A 14967-nucleotide genomic window follows, 5' to 3' on the forward strand; every position below is an offset into this window, starting at 1 on the left:
AAGAACATATTAAGGAGGGTTGGTTGTTAGCACAATTATACATGAGGTCCATTTAAGCAAGAGACTCTACAAACAAAAATACCTTTTTTCAGGAAGGCAAATGTTAACTTCATTCAAAAGGTTGATTTGGGTCCCCGGAGGCCGATAGCTAACATCCCTTACCGTAGAGAAAACAACAATAATATTTCAAGACAACAATTTCACTTTTATTTGCAAAAATATAACTAGAAAGCCAAGTATACTTAGCAGAAAGCACAAAATTACAAAGTTAATATACATCTGCTTGATGTAAGAATTTTAATGCATCCCATATCTGAGTTGTAGGAGAGCCAAGGCATATAAGTCAATGTGGCATGTCAGCAATCACAACTGTTATGGTCATGTCCTCAACCTTTTCAGAGTCATCATCCTAAAAGGGCAAGGAAATAATAAGACAAAGAATTCCATTTCCTTCAACAAAAACAAAAGAAGTAACAAAAGTCAAACAATAATGTACAACATTGGTCAAACAAACTTACATTCTGATCCTTCAAATACGGGTCCATGTCATTACTTGGATAATAAGCATCCCCAATTCCCGTGCCAATCAGCTCAACACCTGCAACAACCAGGAAACAAATGCATGCTTGCTTAAAAGTTCATTTGATACTTTTTGCACATAAATAAAAAAAGAGACAGTTGACCAAATAATTATAATGCTTCAAGATTAAGCCATGCCTTCAAATATACAGAATCAAAAAAACTATTCCCCATTAGAATATAAGAAAACAGGAGAGGGGTTACCATCATCCTCTTCATCATAGTGTTCCATGTCTAGTTCCTGCAAAGAATCTGCTATGTCCTGAAAAGGAACTGAAGTGGTGCTCAAGGAGGCTTTGCCAAGTGCATCTGCAGCAACTAATGCACGGGCAACTTCATCACCCTGTTTAGCAGCATCAATAACCATATCTTCATCATGGTCCTCATTTGCACTCTCTTCACTGCAAAAGAATCAGAAATACACATAGGTATATACTAGACCAAAATTACATAAAATCCCATTCTTTTACCGCAATAAATTACTTTGTCTATGGAACTAAATAGTATCCTTGTATAAAGAACAACATATTAGAATACAGGAGGGGGTGAGGGAACACGGTTACAAATAAGAGGTGCACTTCTGTATAATCATTTTCCTTTTCACATTTTTATTTTAAATTTTTTTGGTAACACATCATGTAATGTCAAGAAGCTAATCACAAATTAACATCTACAAGGACAACAAGAGCTGATTCTGTCATTCCAAGTTACAATCATAAGAAGAAGCAAGAGAGATGGGTGGAGAATGGGGGCAAATGGCATCTAAAGTCAACTGATTTAGTTGGAAAATGTCTTTTTAATCAATGATACTGTATACCAAATTACCCAACAGAATAATATTTAGCTAAATTGAAAGAAGTGAGGATGTAAAACTATCTGACAGTGAAAACCTCATTATATCCTAAATTTCGAGAAATTGAAGCTATCAATCTTTAGGGTAAAGTTCTATCAATTAGAAAAAGATCGTCCAAAATACGAACAAAGAATCTGTAAAAAGAAAAACATGGTGCTTATACAAATACATGTATGTGTAAGTGTGTGTGTATATATATATATATATATAAGCATGTATCTATATGCAGTTGAGAAAATAGATGTAAGGGAAGGGTTACCTGAGAGAGAGAGAGAGAGTCGGGCAGAGGGAGAAGGGGCTAGACTACGAGAGAGGGGAGCTTTTTGTGAGTTTGAGTTGTGGAAAAAGATCTTGAGACTGATTGCAAAACAGGAAAGAAGAAATTGAGAAAAGCCTGTCATTTCATCGGCTGGTTTCCTCTTGCTCCGACTTGATCGGACTCGATCTCGGTCCCTGTCTCAATCCCGATGCTCTTGATCCTTCTTCACTCCTCAGTCTCGTAACCCCGCCGATTTGTGCAACTCAACCGAACCATCTTCCTCTACAAAATCATTAGAATCATAATCAAGAAAACCAAAAAAACCATCAAAAGAAATTTCAAACAAATCGATGCAAGAATCAATGGATTTAGAATTAGATCTGAACCTTGGTGAATCTCTCAAGAAGCATGAGGAGACAGAGAAAACCCTAGATCTAGGACAGAGAGAGAAAACGATAGAGAGAGATGAAGAGAGAAAACAAAACGACGGAAAGAGAAATGGGGGCAGAAGGACACGGAGCACCGTTATTAAGTGGAACACGCGTGTCTTTAATTTGACTTTAGGTTTTGCACAGTGTTTTTCAAAAAAACATTGTCTAAAAAACGTGGTTATAGACCAATTTTGTTGTAGTGCCAATAAGTACATTGTATTCCACCTAATCCCATATATTTGAACTTATATTTCATTAGATCCTTTTTCCCATATTAGAATTATTATGTGAACTATTTTACTCTTATAGAATTTTATTATATATATATATATATATGAGAGGGTAATTTATAAATAAATTGGGCCGAACTGGGTAAATGGGCCGCGGTAAAAAGGACCGAGTGAAAGGACCTTGCAGTTAGCTCGGTCCAATTGTACTTGGGGTTACCACGGTCGGTGTGGTGTAATTAGCTCGGTCATACCATTCTGAGCCGAGATGATTTGAGCTTTCCTCAGCACCTTGCTTTTGATTAGCTCGGTCTAAGCTTGTTGTGGTTAGCTCGGTCTTGACGGACCAAACCGAGGTACAAGCAATGAAGTGAAGAACCGAGCTAGTTGGAGCTCAGTCATTTCTGCCGCTTTAGCATGGCTATGTTAGCTCGGTCGTTTTGTCATACTACCGAGGTAAAACCATCTCACTTGGTTTAAGCAGTGAGGGGGATGTTGAAGGATAAGCATTATCTTTCAGGAGTGTGATTCCTAGGAGGACTCTACATGGAGCAATAAGAGTCCTACTATGATTGTGCCACGCGGAACCTATAAAAGCTCACAACATCACCTGTGGAGAGGTAACACAACTTTGATTCTCGAATACACAGAGCTTTTGTCTATTTGTCTATCTTGCTGACTTAGGCATCGGAGAGGTATCCGGCACACACCCGCCGGCTAGCTCACGTTTGTGTTTTCAGGGTGTAAAGCGACGACATTTGGAGGAGCGCAGACTTGGTCAACAGGATTATACAAGAAGAATTATTTCGTGCTCGTACAATAGATATATATTTAGGAGAGATAAAATCATTTATTAGATATATTTAATTTATGATATATATAAAATATTGCATATAAATATAGAAGTTTATTATTCTTAGTATTTTCTTGCTTCAATATGAGAGATTCACTTTATCAAAGATCTTTCTTCACCATTATTTTAGAATAAGCTCCGGCCATGAAAGAACATTTAAAAGAGAAGGTTAGTTATACATGTAGACTGATAATAGAGATGATAATTGACTCACAACCGATGATGAACAATCATTTTTTGCTATTGTAATATATAAACCGTAGTCTTTTCATTGGTTTGTGTAGTCATCAAAATTATATAGTTTATTCACTGGTATTATGCCAGAATTGATTATATATAGGTTTTTTTAAAAAGGTGAGCCAATATATATGAATTATTTGATGATTTTTTATATGTTGTTTGATGATTTGTTGTATACTGTTTGTTACTATACTCACTGATTGAGCAATTATTTTTATTGTCATTGAACAATCGAAGTAGTCAATTTTTATTTTTTTTTCAATTTTATTTCGTGTTTTCACGTTGTAATGTGAATGTTTATATTAGTATGCGTTTAGTTTTTTTAATGCTAGTAATTTGTTAATTATAAACTGTAAATATTCACATTATATTTTGGTATAAATTTTATTTTTTCGAATGATAGTTGTATGTTTGTTGCTTTTGTTACTGTGCTTGTTGGTCAAAAAATAATTATTTTTTGTTACTATTAAACAATCGAAATAGTTTATTTTCACTTTTTTCAATTTTGTTTTATATTTTCATGTTGCAGTGAGAATGTTCACATTGATACGAATTTACATTGTTACGAGTTTAGTTTTTTTAATGATAGTTGTATGTTAATTATAAACTGTGAATATTCGCATTGTATTTTGGTATATGAGTTTTATTTTTTTGAAGGTTAGTTATATGTTTGTTGTTTATTATGAACATTCACATTGTATTTTAGTATGTGTTTTGTTGTTTGAAAGTTACTTGTATATTTGTTGTTTATTGTAAACATTCACATTATATTTTAATTTTCGTTTAATTTTTTTGTTGCATTATTTAATTTTTCACATTATAAAAAAATATAAAAGTAGGATATTTATTAGCTTCCGTAATATTAAAAGAGTAATATGTTAAATAGGATATTTATTAGCTTATATTATTTTTTCCTAATATATAGATTTTAATTCAAATGGGATAAGTATTCAAATTAGAGTGATTTTATCATAAAATGTAGATTTAGGCCTCGTTTGGCAAGAGGCTATTTTAGCCAATTAGCCAAAAAGTTACTAAATTAGTCAAAAAGCCAACAACCCATACTAAAAAGTCAAAGATTCTCTTTTCTCTCTACTTTTTGCACATCTTTTCGTAATTAGCCAAAAAGTCATCCCAAACATACAAGTTTTTTTTACCTACCTTTTCAGCTAAATAGCCAAAAAGTTACTAAATTAGTCTGTTCCCAAACGAGGCTTAGTTTTCATTTTTTGTGTTAAATTTAAAATTGAGGTTTTTTGTCTTTTGGATGACTATAAGACTATTAGAAATTAACTTGACTAATTGGTATATAAGTATTAGAAATATGATTTTTTAAAAAATCTCCATTTTTTTTAACAATTTTTCCCCCCTTCAAATTTGTTATAAATATTTTATTTTTAGGGAGACTTATATATAAGTTCTTTTTCAGACACTTATGGTAGGTTAAGTCCTGTATAATTTCTTATAGAGTTTCAAGTCTTATTTAGATAGGAATGTATTCCACAAGATCCTACATAAACGTAACGTGACGAGACACTTACATAAATGTAACGTAACGTGACACCTATATAAACGTAACGTAACGTGATACCTACATAAACGTTACGTTACGTAACGTGTCACGTTACGTTTCGCAAACTTAATGAGTTTTTATTTTTTTAAATTGAATGTGAAAATATTGCTGGTTTATATTGGTGTCACATTACGTTTCATATAAATATGATCTATGGCAACATTCAATTTCCTATATAAGAAATTGAATGTTGCCATAGATCATAGGTGTCACGTTACGTTTATGTAGGTGTTACGTTACGTTACGTTTTTATAGATATGATCTATGGTAACATTCAAATTTCCTCACGTTACGTATATGTAGGTGTCACGTTACGTATAGGTGTCACGTTACGTTACGTTTATATAGATATGAGTTAGGGTAACATTCAATTTCCTATATATGGTTTTACTATTATTTATGATATTAACAACTAATATTAATGGTAAATGTGTCAACAAACTTCCCACAGGACTTATGGGAACATAAGTTTTTTAGTAGGACCATATGTAGCATAAGTCTCCCTAATAGGTCTTATAAATAATTTTTCCTTATTTTTAAGGGTAAATTGGTTTTCTTAAAATAGGGATGGCTCTCAATAGTTTGAAAAATTATAAATACCTCATTGTTAAATTTTTTATTTAACAAAATTAATTAAAAAAATAAAACAGTTAATTAACTTCATAATTTATTAGTAAAAGATGTCATTTTCTATGAAATTATAAAATTTAAAAGATAATATGTAATTTTTAAACCTATAAGGGCAAATCATACTTTAAATAAATTTTAGGAGTGTATTTATAATTTATCATTTTTTAAATATATTTAAATCAATTAAATTAGGGTAAATTACAAACACCTCTCTCAATATTTGGTGAAAGTACAGATTCCCCATGAAGTTTAAGAAATTACATCCCGCTTCCTGAGGTTTATATTTCCATAACAAATTGTCCTCTGAAGTTTTTATTTTCATATAGATTCCCCCTAAAATTTGACCTTCAGGGGTAATTTGTAATTTTTCAAACTTCAGGAGAATCTGTATTTTTACCAAATCTCGAGGGGTGCTTGTAATTTGCCCATTAAATTAAAAAATCAAAAAAATACTAAAATATAAAAGCAATTCACAAAAAATTTAAAAACAATTTTCAAAAATTAAAACCAAATGCAAAACACAAACAAAGAAATTTTCTCCAAATGATTCCGAAAACTTTTCTTCGATAAGGCAAAAAAAAAAAAAAAAAAAAAATCCCAAAAATAAGAACACAAACCCTTGGATGTGGCTTCATTGTCCGAATCAGAATCTGTATATTCATCTCCTTAAATACCGAAACTCTCACTATTTCTGTATTGAATTTCGTTTGAAATCTTCCAGGTACGTTCGTTTCTTCGTCAAACAATCAATCATATCCCTAGGTTTTCGATCTTTCATTCCCATCATTTGTACGATAATCATTGTTCAATTCGTTTCTAGCTTCTCACTTTCATGTCAATTTAGTTTTTCTATCTCAGATAATGATCAATTTTGTGGTGAAATTTGAAATTTAGGGCACGATTTGGCTTTACTCGACTCAATTAGGGTATTCTTTTGTTGATTTAATCGAAAAAGAAGTGTCTTTTTATTTACAATGCGGTCGTTTGTGTCGGTTTCGAAGGCTGCTGGGCGGTTGATTAATGGTAGTAGACGGTTGATAAGGTATTCCAGGAACAATGGAGAGTTGGGAGGGTATGATCAGATTCGATGCTTGAGTAACATTGTGGGTATTGGGGCAATGCAAGTTAATAAGGATATTGGAGCTCATAAGGATCTCAATTCCTTGCTTGGGAGTTCTTGCAGTGGTAGTGCTGTTCAGAGGAGGGATTTTCTTGGTTGCGGTGACGGGGAAGAGGGCAATGTGCTTTCCAAAGTCTACGAGGAGAGGCGTGTTTTGGGGTATGTTTGATCAAATTTTAAAGCCCCTTTCTATTTGTTGGCTTTGTGTTGATTTGAAAAATTATATCATGCTATGATTCAGGAATTCGTTGCTGTTAAACATAGGGAAGAAGTTTCTATTTCTATTTATAACAACAATGGCATTTCATATCACACTAATAAAACCATGTGCATGTCTTTGTAATCATTGTGTTTATCACTATCTCAATTGTTAGCTTCATTCCGGCACCCTCATTTGGTACAAACTGTTCTATGCACTGGCATATTTACTCGTTTTCCATAGCCAGTCAAAACCATCTCTATTGTACCCCTTATTTTATCAACTACAAGGGTGGCACTTACTGCACTCTATCAGTTGAATTGTATCTATTAATTTTTTTTTTCCCTTTCTTTCTTTTCCAATATTTTTAGCTGTCCTCCACCCCTCCCTTTAACAAATTACAAAGTATATGTTCTGTTTATCCCACTACTTAAAATTCTGCAACAGGTGATATTTTATGAAATTCCCACCTTATCCTTGGTAGTTGGCGGTTTAGGAAAACAAAAACTTGACATTTTTATCAATCCTTCTTTCCCTCGCTTGATTATGCATTTCTAGTACTCATTCCGTACCATTTTATATGCCTGAACTTTTTGAAAGTAAATTTTTTTTATCCATACCCATATTACCTTCTTTAAATTTATATTTTAATACGGTCTCAAGCTCCCCCAAAATTTATTCAACACAGAAAAAAGACACTTTTGTAAATCTATCATTCAAATATGTTTTTCTTAAACTTTGTGCATAGTCAACTACGTCACATAAAAAATGGGGCAGAGGAGAATTTGCTTTAACTTGAAGTTATTCTAAAACTCTTTCATTTACTCTTTCAAGATTCACTATGTTTTGTTATTTAAATGTTTCAAACTAGCAAAATGTTTATAAGGAGCATCTCAGGAGCAGATTTTATTCCTAGGAGTGGGATTGCAGACATCTTGAACATGTTAAAAAAATGAATATGTTCTGATGTGGTTGCATTTTGATGTTATCTATGTACCTGTGGAATCTTTATAAGTTATATGACGTGTAGGTTTTGATTACAGGTATTCTCCAGAGCAATTATTTGCCGTGGTTGCTGCTGTTGACTTGTATGAGGATTTTCTCCCCTGGTGCCAACGATCGGAGATAACACGACGATTCCCCGATGGGTCATTTGATGCTGAACTGGAGATTGGTTTCAAATTTCTCGTTGAAAGCTACGTTTCTCATGTGGATTTAAAGAAGCCAAAGTTCATTAAGGTAATAGTTTTATTTCAATTTTCTCATACTTGATTTTAGAAGTCTTACATCTTTCGTTTTTTCTCATTTTGTTTGATTCTTTGGGCTTCTTGTAAGAAATAAGTTTTCAAACCAATATACATATATATACAATAAAGGTGCCCTTTTACACTTATCAGAAAGGCTAGTGAGCCACCTCCAGGGGCACACCAGCTAAAACCAAGAGAAAACAACACTCTAAATTATGAAGCATAATAAGAACTCTCCACTTCAACCACACACACACAAAAAAGAAAACTCCATTCTTAAGATCTCATGGAAATCTTTGAAGACACTTGAGATAACCCATTGGTGACATATATCTTGAGTTATAAGATTATCAAGAACTCCTCTATATAATGACAATGTTATAAACGATTAGATAACAAAATTAAATTGATGAATATGCTTGCTGAGCACATATCTTGACACATATCTCACCCTTATCACGTCAAGTGTCTGGTATAGGAGGTTAATTTATGTTGAAAAGTTCATGTAATATAGCCTTTTGCCATAAGTTCATCTTGTGTAGCCAATTGTTCTTTAATTGCGAGCTTGAGTAAGATGAGTGTCTTGGAATATTAAGTCTTGACCTCTAGAGATGGGTCCAGGAGACCTCAGGTAGAGATTCTCGCAAGTATCCTTGGATGCAGCCTCCATTAAATCTTCCATTATTGGATAAATTCTAAACAGTATAATCATTTCTTTCACTATTCAGCTGATAAATTTGAGCAGTAGCAGATTTTAGCTCTAAAAGATCATTTATATGTGGTCACATTCACTTTTGATAAATAATAATCTACTTTAACCAACATTGAGTGATCTATCTCCATATAAGACGACTAAACTGATTCCAGTTGTCAAATCATGCATGTAAACTCCTGCCATTTGCTACTGATGGTGAATTAAGGTTGTACTTTGGTCCATTAATTTCAGATTATTTTGACAACACTGAATAAGAGTTGTGTGGTGTGGAAATATCCTATAAATATTCTATTCATCCAGTGTTATACACCAATTCTACCTGAAATGGAGATTGTTTTAATGTGATTGGCCAAATATGCTACATCATGAAGGACTTGTTCCATTCTGAAATATTAGGAATAGGAAGTATTAGATCTCCTGCCTAAATTGGGTTAAATAACACATTTCAAGATAGTTTTACTCTCCCTCTCTCTCTCTCTCTCTATATATATATATATATATACATATATATAAGTAGAAGTATCACTAGAGAGAGTAGTGTCACTAGATGAGTAACTAGAATTACTAGGAGATTGATTTGGGGTGTGAGTGAGTTTAAATATTTCAAATATTTGATTTTGATGTTCTTCGGTAATCTGTAATTGATTAAGCTTGTCTTTAAGTTTTTCTTTGACTTTGCATTTATTAGAATAATGATCCTTTTTTCCACAATTGTAACAAGTAACATCTTGGGTAGATTTTGACTTTTGAAATTTATTAGTTTTCGTATGAGATTTCTTTTTAGGTTTAGTATAATATTTATCAAGTGATTTAGAAGGTAAATATTTCTTTTTGTATTTAGCACGGTACCTGTGTGGAGATTTCTTTTTAGTATGTTTACGTTGTGAAGGTGCAATAGGAGGTAGACCATATTGTTCATAGAAATTTCCTAATTCATATTTAGCTTTATGTTTATCTTTAGTAGCTTTTTGATTAAATTTTATATCTATGCACATTTTTAATCCTTCTTTTGAATGGTACTAATTATATCACCATAGGTTAAATTGTCATATTCGATATATATATATATATATATAACCACTAAGTTTGAGTTCTCGGTAAATAACATTGATTTCATAAACTGAAGCTGCACAGCAAAGGAAAGGGCCTTGCTTCTTATGCATTTATTAACTCAAGGTTACTTTTTAATACTCTCTCTCTCTCTCTCTGTAAAGTATTTTTTAAGGAAATTTTGTTTTGAGTTTGATTTTAATTTTGATATATATTTTTAAATCACTGGAAATTTTGTTCTTTTATAAGCAAGGAGATCAAGTTAACACACATTTATCCATGTGTGGGGTAAGCATTGAAGTTGGGGGGAGGGGGTTGATGGTGGCGGTAGTGGAAGGTGATGGTGGTGGCGATTAGGGTGGTGTGGACACACGCTCATGTGTGCGCGCACTCACACACACACCAAAAAAAAAAAACATAACTACATGAGTATGCCTGCTGCAGTAGAAGTGCTTTATACTATATGAATCATGGATACAAATATGGATTATGGATTGGAGACAGTATGGACATATCATTGCCACGAATTTTGGGGCAAAAATGGGTGGGGACATGGGAGAATATGGAACATAGATAAATATTATTTCAAGAAATAATCTATGTGATCAATAACATGTTCGGAACTTCTAATTTTTTGGACAAATGTAATGTGAGAAAACTGGATGTGTTGTGCAGGGACATAAATCCTGACCAATTTAACATGATTTGCCCTTGGCATGGTTTTGAGTTATGATTTTGTTGTTTGTTCCTTGCCTCCTAGCTTTCTCCAAAGTTTGTAAATTTTTTTTGATTGGCATTGGAATGTCTGGATCAAAGTCCAACTAATTCCCAGGGGTGCATAGGCTCTCGATAAGGAGTTTCCTACAAGTGAACCACGGTTAATTCAATGGTTTTCCTCTAGTCCGATGGCCCCAAGGAATTGTTAGCACCTAAAAGGTTTTGAATCCTAAACCTCGGGGGGAGCACACCCTCAAGACCCAAGGTTTTATCACCAAGCCAACCCCTTGCAGTTTCTCCGAAGTTTGAAAATGTCCAAGTTTAGATTAAGAGGTTGTTTGGGAAGTGCTAGATTAGTATACTTTTTGACATTTTACGAAAAAACGTGAAATATGAGTTGGGTTTGAAGTGATGTGATAGAGAGGTGATGTGACCCAAATAAGATGATTGTGACTCAAATAGGATAATGTGCTAAAATAACATGTGCTATTTTAGCACATGCCAAACAAGCACTAAATTTTGGTGAATAATTTTCTTTTGGTGTTTTTGGGTTAGAATTGAAAATGTTCCAGATCTATAGTCCTATCTAGCATAATGCATGGTTGTTAATTTTTATTTTTATTTTTTTAAATTGAGTTTGTGTAATTAAAAGCATAATGTGTGGTTATAGCAAAGGATAGCAGAATTTTAAGATTCTCATACATATTGACTGAGTTTCCTTATTCTAAAATGTAACTGCTGATATGTTTAATTATAATGTCATCTTGACGCAATTAGACATAACAAAAAATCCAAGATCTGATAAGATGCTTTAAGTTTCTGGAAGAAATATTAATTTTTGGTGATGAACTCATTAAGCTGATATTCTAGGCAAAGGCTGAGAATGTGGGACACAACCTTCTGCTACAATTATTGTTGAAAAGTGTGTACACTCTGCACCTTCACTAGACATTTATTAATTATTGGTGTTGTTCCTATAGGCTTGCTTTAATCTATGTGTAGTCTTAAGTGTGCCTTTTCATTATTGGCACTGATTTATAGTGAGTTTCTATACTTTTTTCTTTTTTTAATATTGAAATCTAGTTCTGTGAATGGTTTTGCTGATACTGTTACTGATGTACCTATCATCTGTTCTGTTTTTCTTCCAGACAACTGTATCGGAAAGTAGTCTTTTTGAGCATTTGATAAACTTTTGGGAATTTAGTCCGGGACCTGATCCAGGAACTTGCAGCCTTTATTTTTTGGTGGATTTTAAGTTCCAGTCACCACTCTATCGACAGGTAATGGTTCTGTGCTCAATTTGGTTGTACTGTACATCTATCTAGTCTGTGAACTTCATAACCATAGCTAATGTAGTTCTGCTATCATTTCATTATATGTATTTTTGCATTTTCTTTTAAGGAGAGCATAGCTTACAATGCTCCCAACATCTAGCGTACGAGGCATTTAAGTATTTACCTTACCTGGTTGATCTTTGCTGGTGTGTTTGTGGTAGTCACTTGTAGTATGGGAAGTAATTGGGCCTCCATATATATAGATAGAAAAGAAACTTGGACTGGGCTTTCTTATTCTACTATGATGAATTTTTATTTTGATGAATGCCAACTTAATTTGTGGAAATGAAGGGGAACCTGTCCTTGGAGCCTTGTGGAAAGGTGTTTTTGTATTTTTCAATGGGTAGGAATTATCAAATTGCTTTAAAATCTCTGCTAGGTGGCCTTCAGAGAATCAATAACATCACCAATGTCGGCAACAGACGATTACTACAACTGCCTACATTGATACCGATACTACCCTACTGTTGCCGGATGCTTTATCATCTCCAATTCTGCTGCCCATATGAATTATGAACACATCGCCATTACAGGGGCTCCAACCACCAACAAACTATTTCCTTATATTTTCATGAAACTTCAACTGCTGTGGCCACTTTTACTAATACTGTCTTTCAAACTTTGGTCTCCATAATTTTCACCTCGCTGCCTTCATCACTGCTGCACCCCAATTCCATCACCACCATCGCTTACCAGGATGCTGCTGCTTTCGAATCATCTCATGGGTTTGGCTTGGATTTTACTGTTGGTGTAAGGTATTGGTTAAAACTTTGTCACAGTGGGGCCAAAACCAATGTGTGTGAGTTCGGTTTTTTCTTTGTATCATTTTTTTAGTTTATACATTTTAGGTTCAGAAATTGATGAAGCATATATTTACGTCAATATCTTTTAGCTTTGATGCTTAGGAGATGTGGTCATTTACTTTGTGTAACATTATTTCGGTAATTGTCAAAGCATTTTGAGTTTTAAAAATGAAGCTTTGTTTTGTTGCAGCTCGAAGCATTCTAACATGGACAATCACTTTATGTTTGACAGGTGGCATCCATGTTTTTTAAGGAGGTAGTCTCTCGACTTGTTGGTTCATTTCATGATCGCTGTCGTCTGGTATATGGACCAGGAGTCCCCGTTCTTGAAAATACTTACGAAGGAAGGGCGTAAAGTTTGCTTTGTAGTTGAAGACACAATGTAAACTCAAGTGCCAAATCCATAATTCAAAAACATAGTTCAAATCCATAGAATCAATTTAATGCTCCCACCACGCCGAGCCGCTGGGTTTTTATTTTGTATGTTGTCCAGTATCAGTTTTGGTGGGTGTAACTGAAGGTATAAAAAAATGCCCACTTTGCAGACCTGATTTTTTTTTTCTCCAAGAAATTGCTGAAATTGAATTAGTTTCAGATTCATTAGACACATAGTCTGGATGGTTGAGGAAAGTTTTACTCTCTTTTGTGAAATGCCTGGTTGTTTAAATGGCTAGTTATGGTAAAGGAGAGCATTTGATGCTGGATAACCTTTAGCCCGAAGTGTAGAAGGATCTGCTCGAGCCCAAGTCTGAACTTGACTTCTGCTCAAACATCTTGCCCAGGCCTGAGCTTGAGTTTCACCAAGAATTCGGGTTAGGCTCAGGCTGTAAAACAAAACCAAAAAAAAAAGTTTTTGAACATAAAATAAAATTATTTCAAAAATTACAAACACATCATAATAGGAAAATTAGTTCGATTTATGTATATTATTCAGGTTGCTCGGGTTGTGAATTTTTTTTGTCTGAGCTGTTTCTGAATTTTTTATTTTTTTTCTTTAGGCAGATAAATTTGTGTACAAATCCTAACCAAATTTGAAAGTAGACTGTTTTAAGTATGGAATAATATTTTTTAGATGAATTGTTTGGATTATGCCTGCTCAAGTTGTATCAGGATCCTCTCCTTGCAGCCTCCGTCTTTGCAGGTCTTCGGGTCTACTTTTAGGTTTAATTTTGATAATTCGAATCGTTCATATTTTATAATTTATTCAATATATTATACTTGTAAAAAATCAAGTTGATCGGATATCAGAAAACATGTGTTCGAAAAATTGTTTATTAAATTATTTAAAAAATAGTTTTTAGTTCAATTTTTCGAACACATACTTTCTGATATCTGATCAATTTGATTTTTTACAGGTATGATATATCGAATAAATTATAAAATATGAACGGTTCAGATTACCAAAATTGAGCCTAAAAGTAGATCCGAAGGCTTGCAAGGCTTGCAAGGATGGGGCTGCAAGGAGAGACTCTCGACTCTGCCCAAGTTATACCTGCAGGCTGCAGTCTCGGGTGTCATAGTACTCAGTACTCTGCTAGCCATGTAGGCAGTTAAGTGAGCCTCGGGTGGGCAGTCCAACGTGGTATTTGATTGAAAATTTTGGAAAATGATTTGAAAAAGGAAATGTAAGTGAAATATGAATAAAATATAATTATATTTTACTTAGTTTTATATATATTTTTTTCTTTTTATTTTAAATTTTTTTCTCAATTTTTCAATCAAATACAATGTAAAGGGTTACTTTGGGGTTAAACTATGATTCCGAGTTCAAGTCGGCCATGTGAATCTTTTTTCCTGGGGTGTGTGAAAGCAATTTGAGAAAGATGTGAACCTGTGTCTGAACTCGTGGAGTCTGTATGAGATATTTTCTTCTTTGTTGTAGGCTTGCAGCTTTCAATTTTTAATTTTTAATTTTTTTTTTTCCTTAATGCTGGCCAGATCACATTGAGAAGAAGAAAGAGAACAATTGGACCTCTCCAGGGCCCAAAACCCCCATTATAGTTCACTATATTTTTTTTTTGACCTATACATGTTCTTTTGAAGCTAAATGTTGCTGTCACCAAAGTGTTTTAATGGAGGAGCCAAGTCAAGTACAAAATGAGTTGTTAACAAAATAGTATATACTTATTTTCTAGCT

At 33.6% G+C, this 14967-nt stretch overlaps 2 protein-coding genes across 8 annotated transcripts; one reads left to right on the forward strand and one right to left on the reverse strand.

Annotated features, from left to right (window-relative positions):
• Positions 1 to 343: 343 nt before the first annotated feature.
• Positions 344 to 1348, reverse strand: LOC114317844 (uncharacterized). Its single transcript, XM_082918786.1, has 3 exons — positions 784 to 1348; positions 519 to 598; positions 344 to 409 (listed from the first exon to the last, which is right to left on the reverse strand). Exons 1-3 carry the CDS (start codon positions 944 to 946, stop codon positions 344 to 346), a joined length of 309 nt encoding a protein of 102 aa, XP_082774912.1. The 5' UTR covers positions 947 to 1348.
• A 4784-nt stretch (positions 1349 to 6132) lies between these two features.
• LOC114317805 (Polyketide cyclase / dehydrase and lipid transport protein) lies at positions 6133 to 13481 on the forward strand. 7 transcript variants are annotated; one of them, XR_014365159.1, is made up of 6 exons: positions 6135 to 6366; positions 6540 to 6924; positions 8008 to 8203; positions 11842 to 11973; positions 12407 to 12782; positions 13063 to 13481. XR_014365159.1 is itself a non-coding variant. In XM_082922039.1 (6 exons), exons 2-6 carry the CDS (start codon positions 6620 to 6622, stop codon positions 13088 to 13090), a joined length of 720 nt encoding a protein of 239 aa, XP_082778165.1. In that variant the 5' UTR covers positions 6135 to 6366; positions 6540 to 6619; the 3' UTR covers positions 13091 to 13481. The 7 variants fall into 7 exon arrangements, 5 of the variants coding, with proteins under 5 accessions (XP_082778163.1, XP_082778165.1, XP_082778167.1 ...); XR_014365160.1 differs by having other exon boundaries at positions 6647 to 6924; XM_082922039.1 differs by having other exon boundaries at positions 12724 to 12782.
• The last annotated feature ends 1486 nt before the right edge of the window (positions 13482 to 14967 follow it).

The sequence above is a fragment of the Camellia sinensis genome, chromosome 3 (genome assembly GCF_055761805.1).
Source record: "Camellia sinensis isolate YWXY chromosome 3, ASM5576180v1, whole genome shotgun sequence".
NCBI lineage: Eukaryota > Viridiplantae > Streptophyta > Magnoliopsida > Ericales > Theaceae > Camellia > Camellia sinensis.

Coding starts and splice junctions, on each gene's coding strand:
- LOC114317844 (XM_082918786.1), bottom strand. CDS start 946: ATGGTTATTGATGCTGCTAAACAGGGTGATGAAGTTGCCCGTGCATTA. Junction 599..783: donor CTATGATGAAGAGGATGATG/GTAACCCCTCTC, acceptor TGGTTGTTGCAG/GTGTTGAGCTGATTGGCACG. Junction 410..518: donor CGTATTTGAAGGATCAGAAT/GTAAGTTTGTTT, acceptor TTGCCCTTTTAG/GATGATGACTCTGAAAAGGT.
- LOC114317805 (XM_082922037.1), top strand. CDS start 6,620: ATGCGGTCGTTTGTGTCGGTTTCGAAGGCTGCTGGGCGGTTGATTAAT. Junction 6,925..8,007: donor GAGGAGAGGCGTGTTTTGGG/GTATGTTTGATC, acceptor TTTTGATTACAG/GTATTCTCCAGAGCAATTAT. Junction 11,974..13,062: donor AGTCACCACTCTATCGACAG/GTAATGGTTCTG, acceptor TATGTTTGACAG/GTGGCATCCATGTTTTTTAA.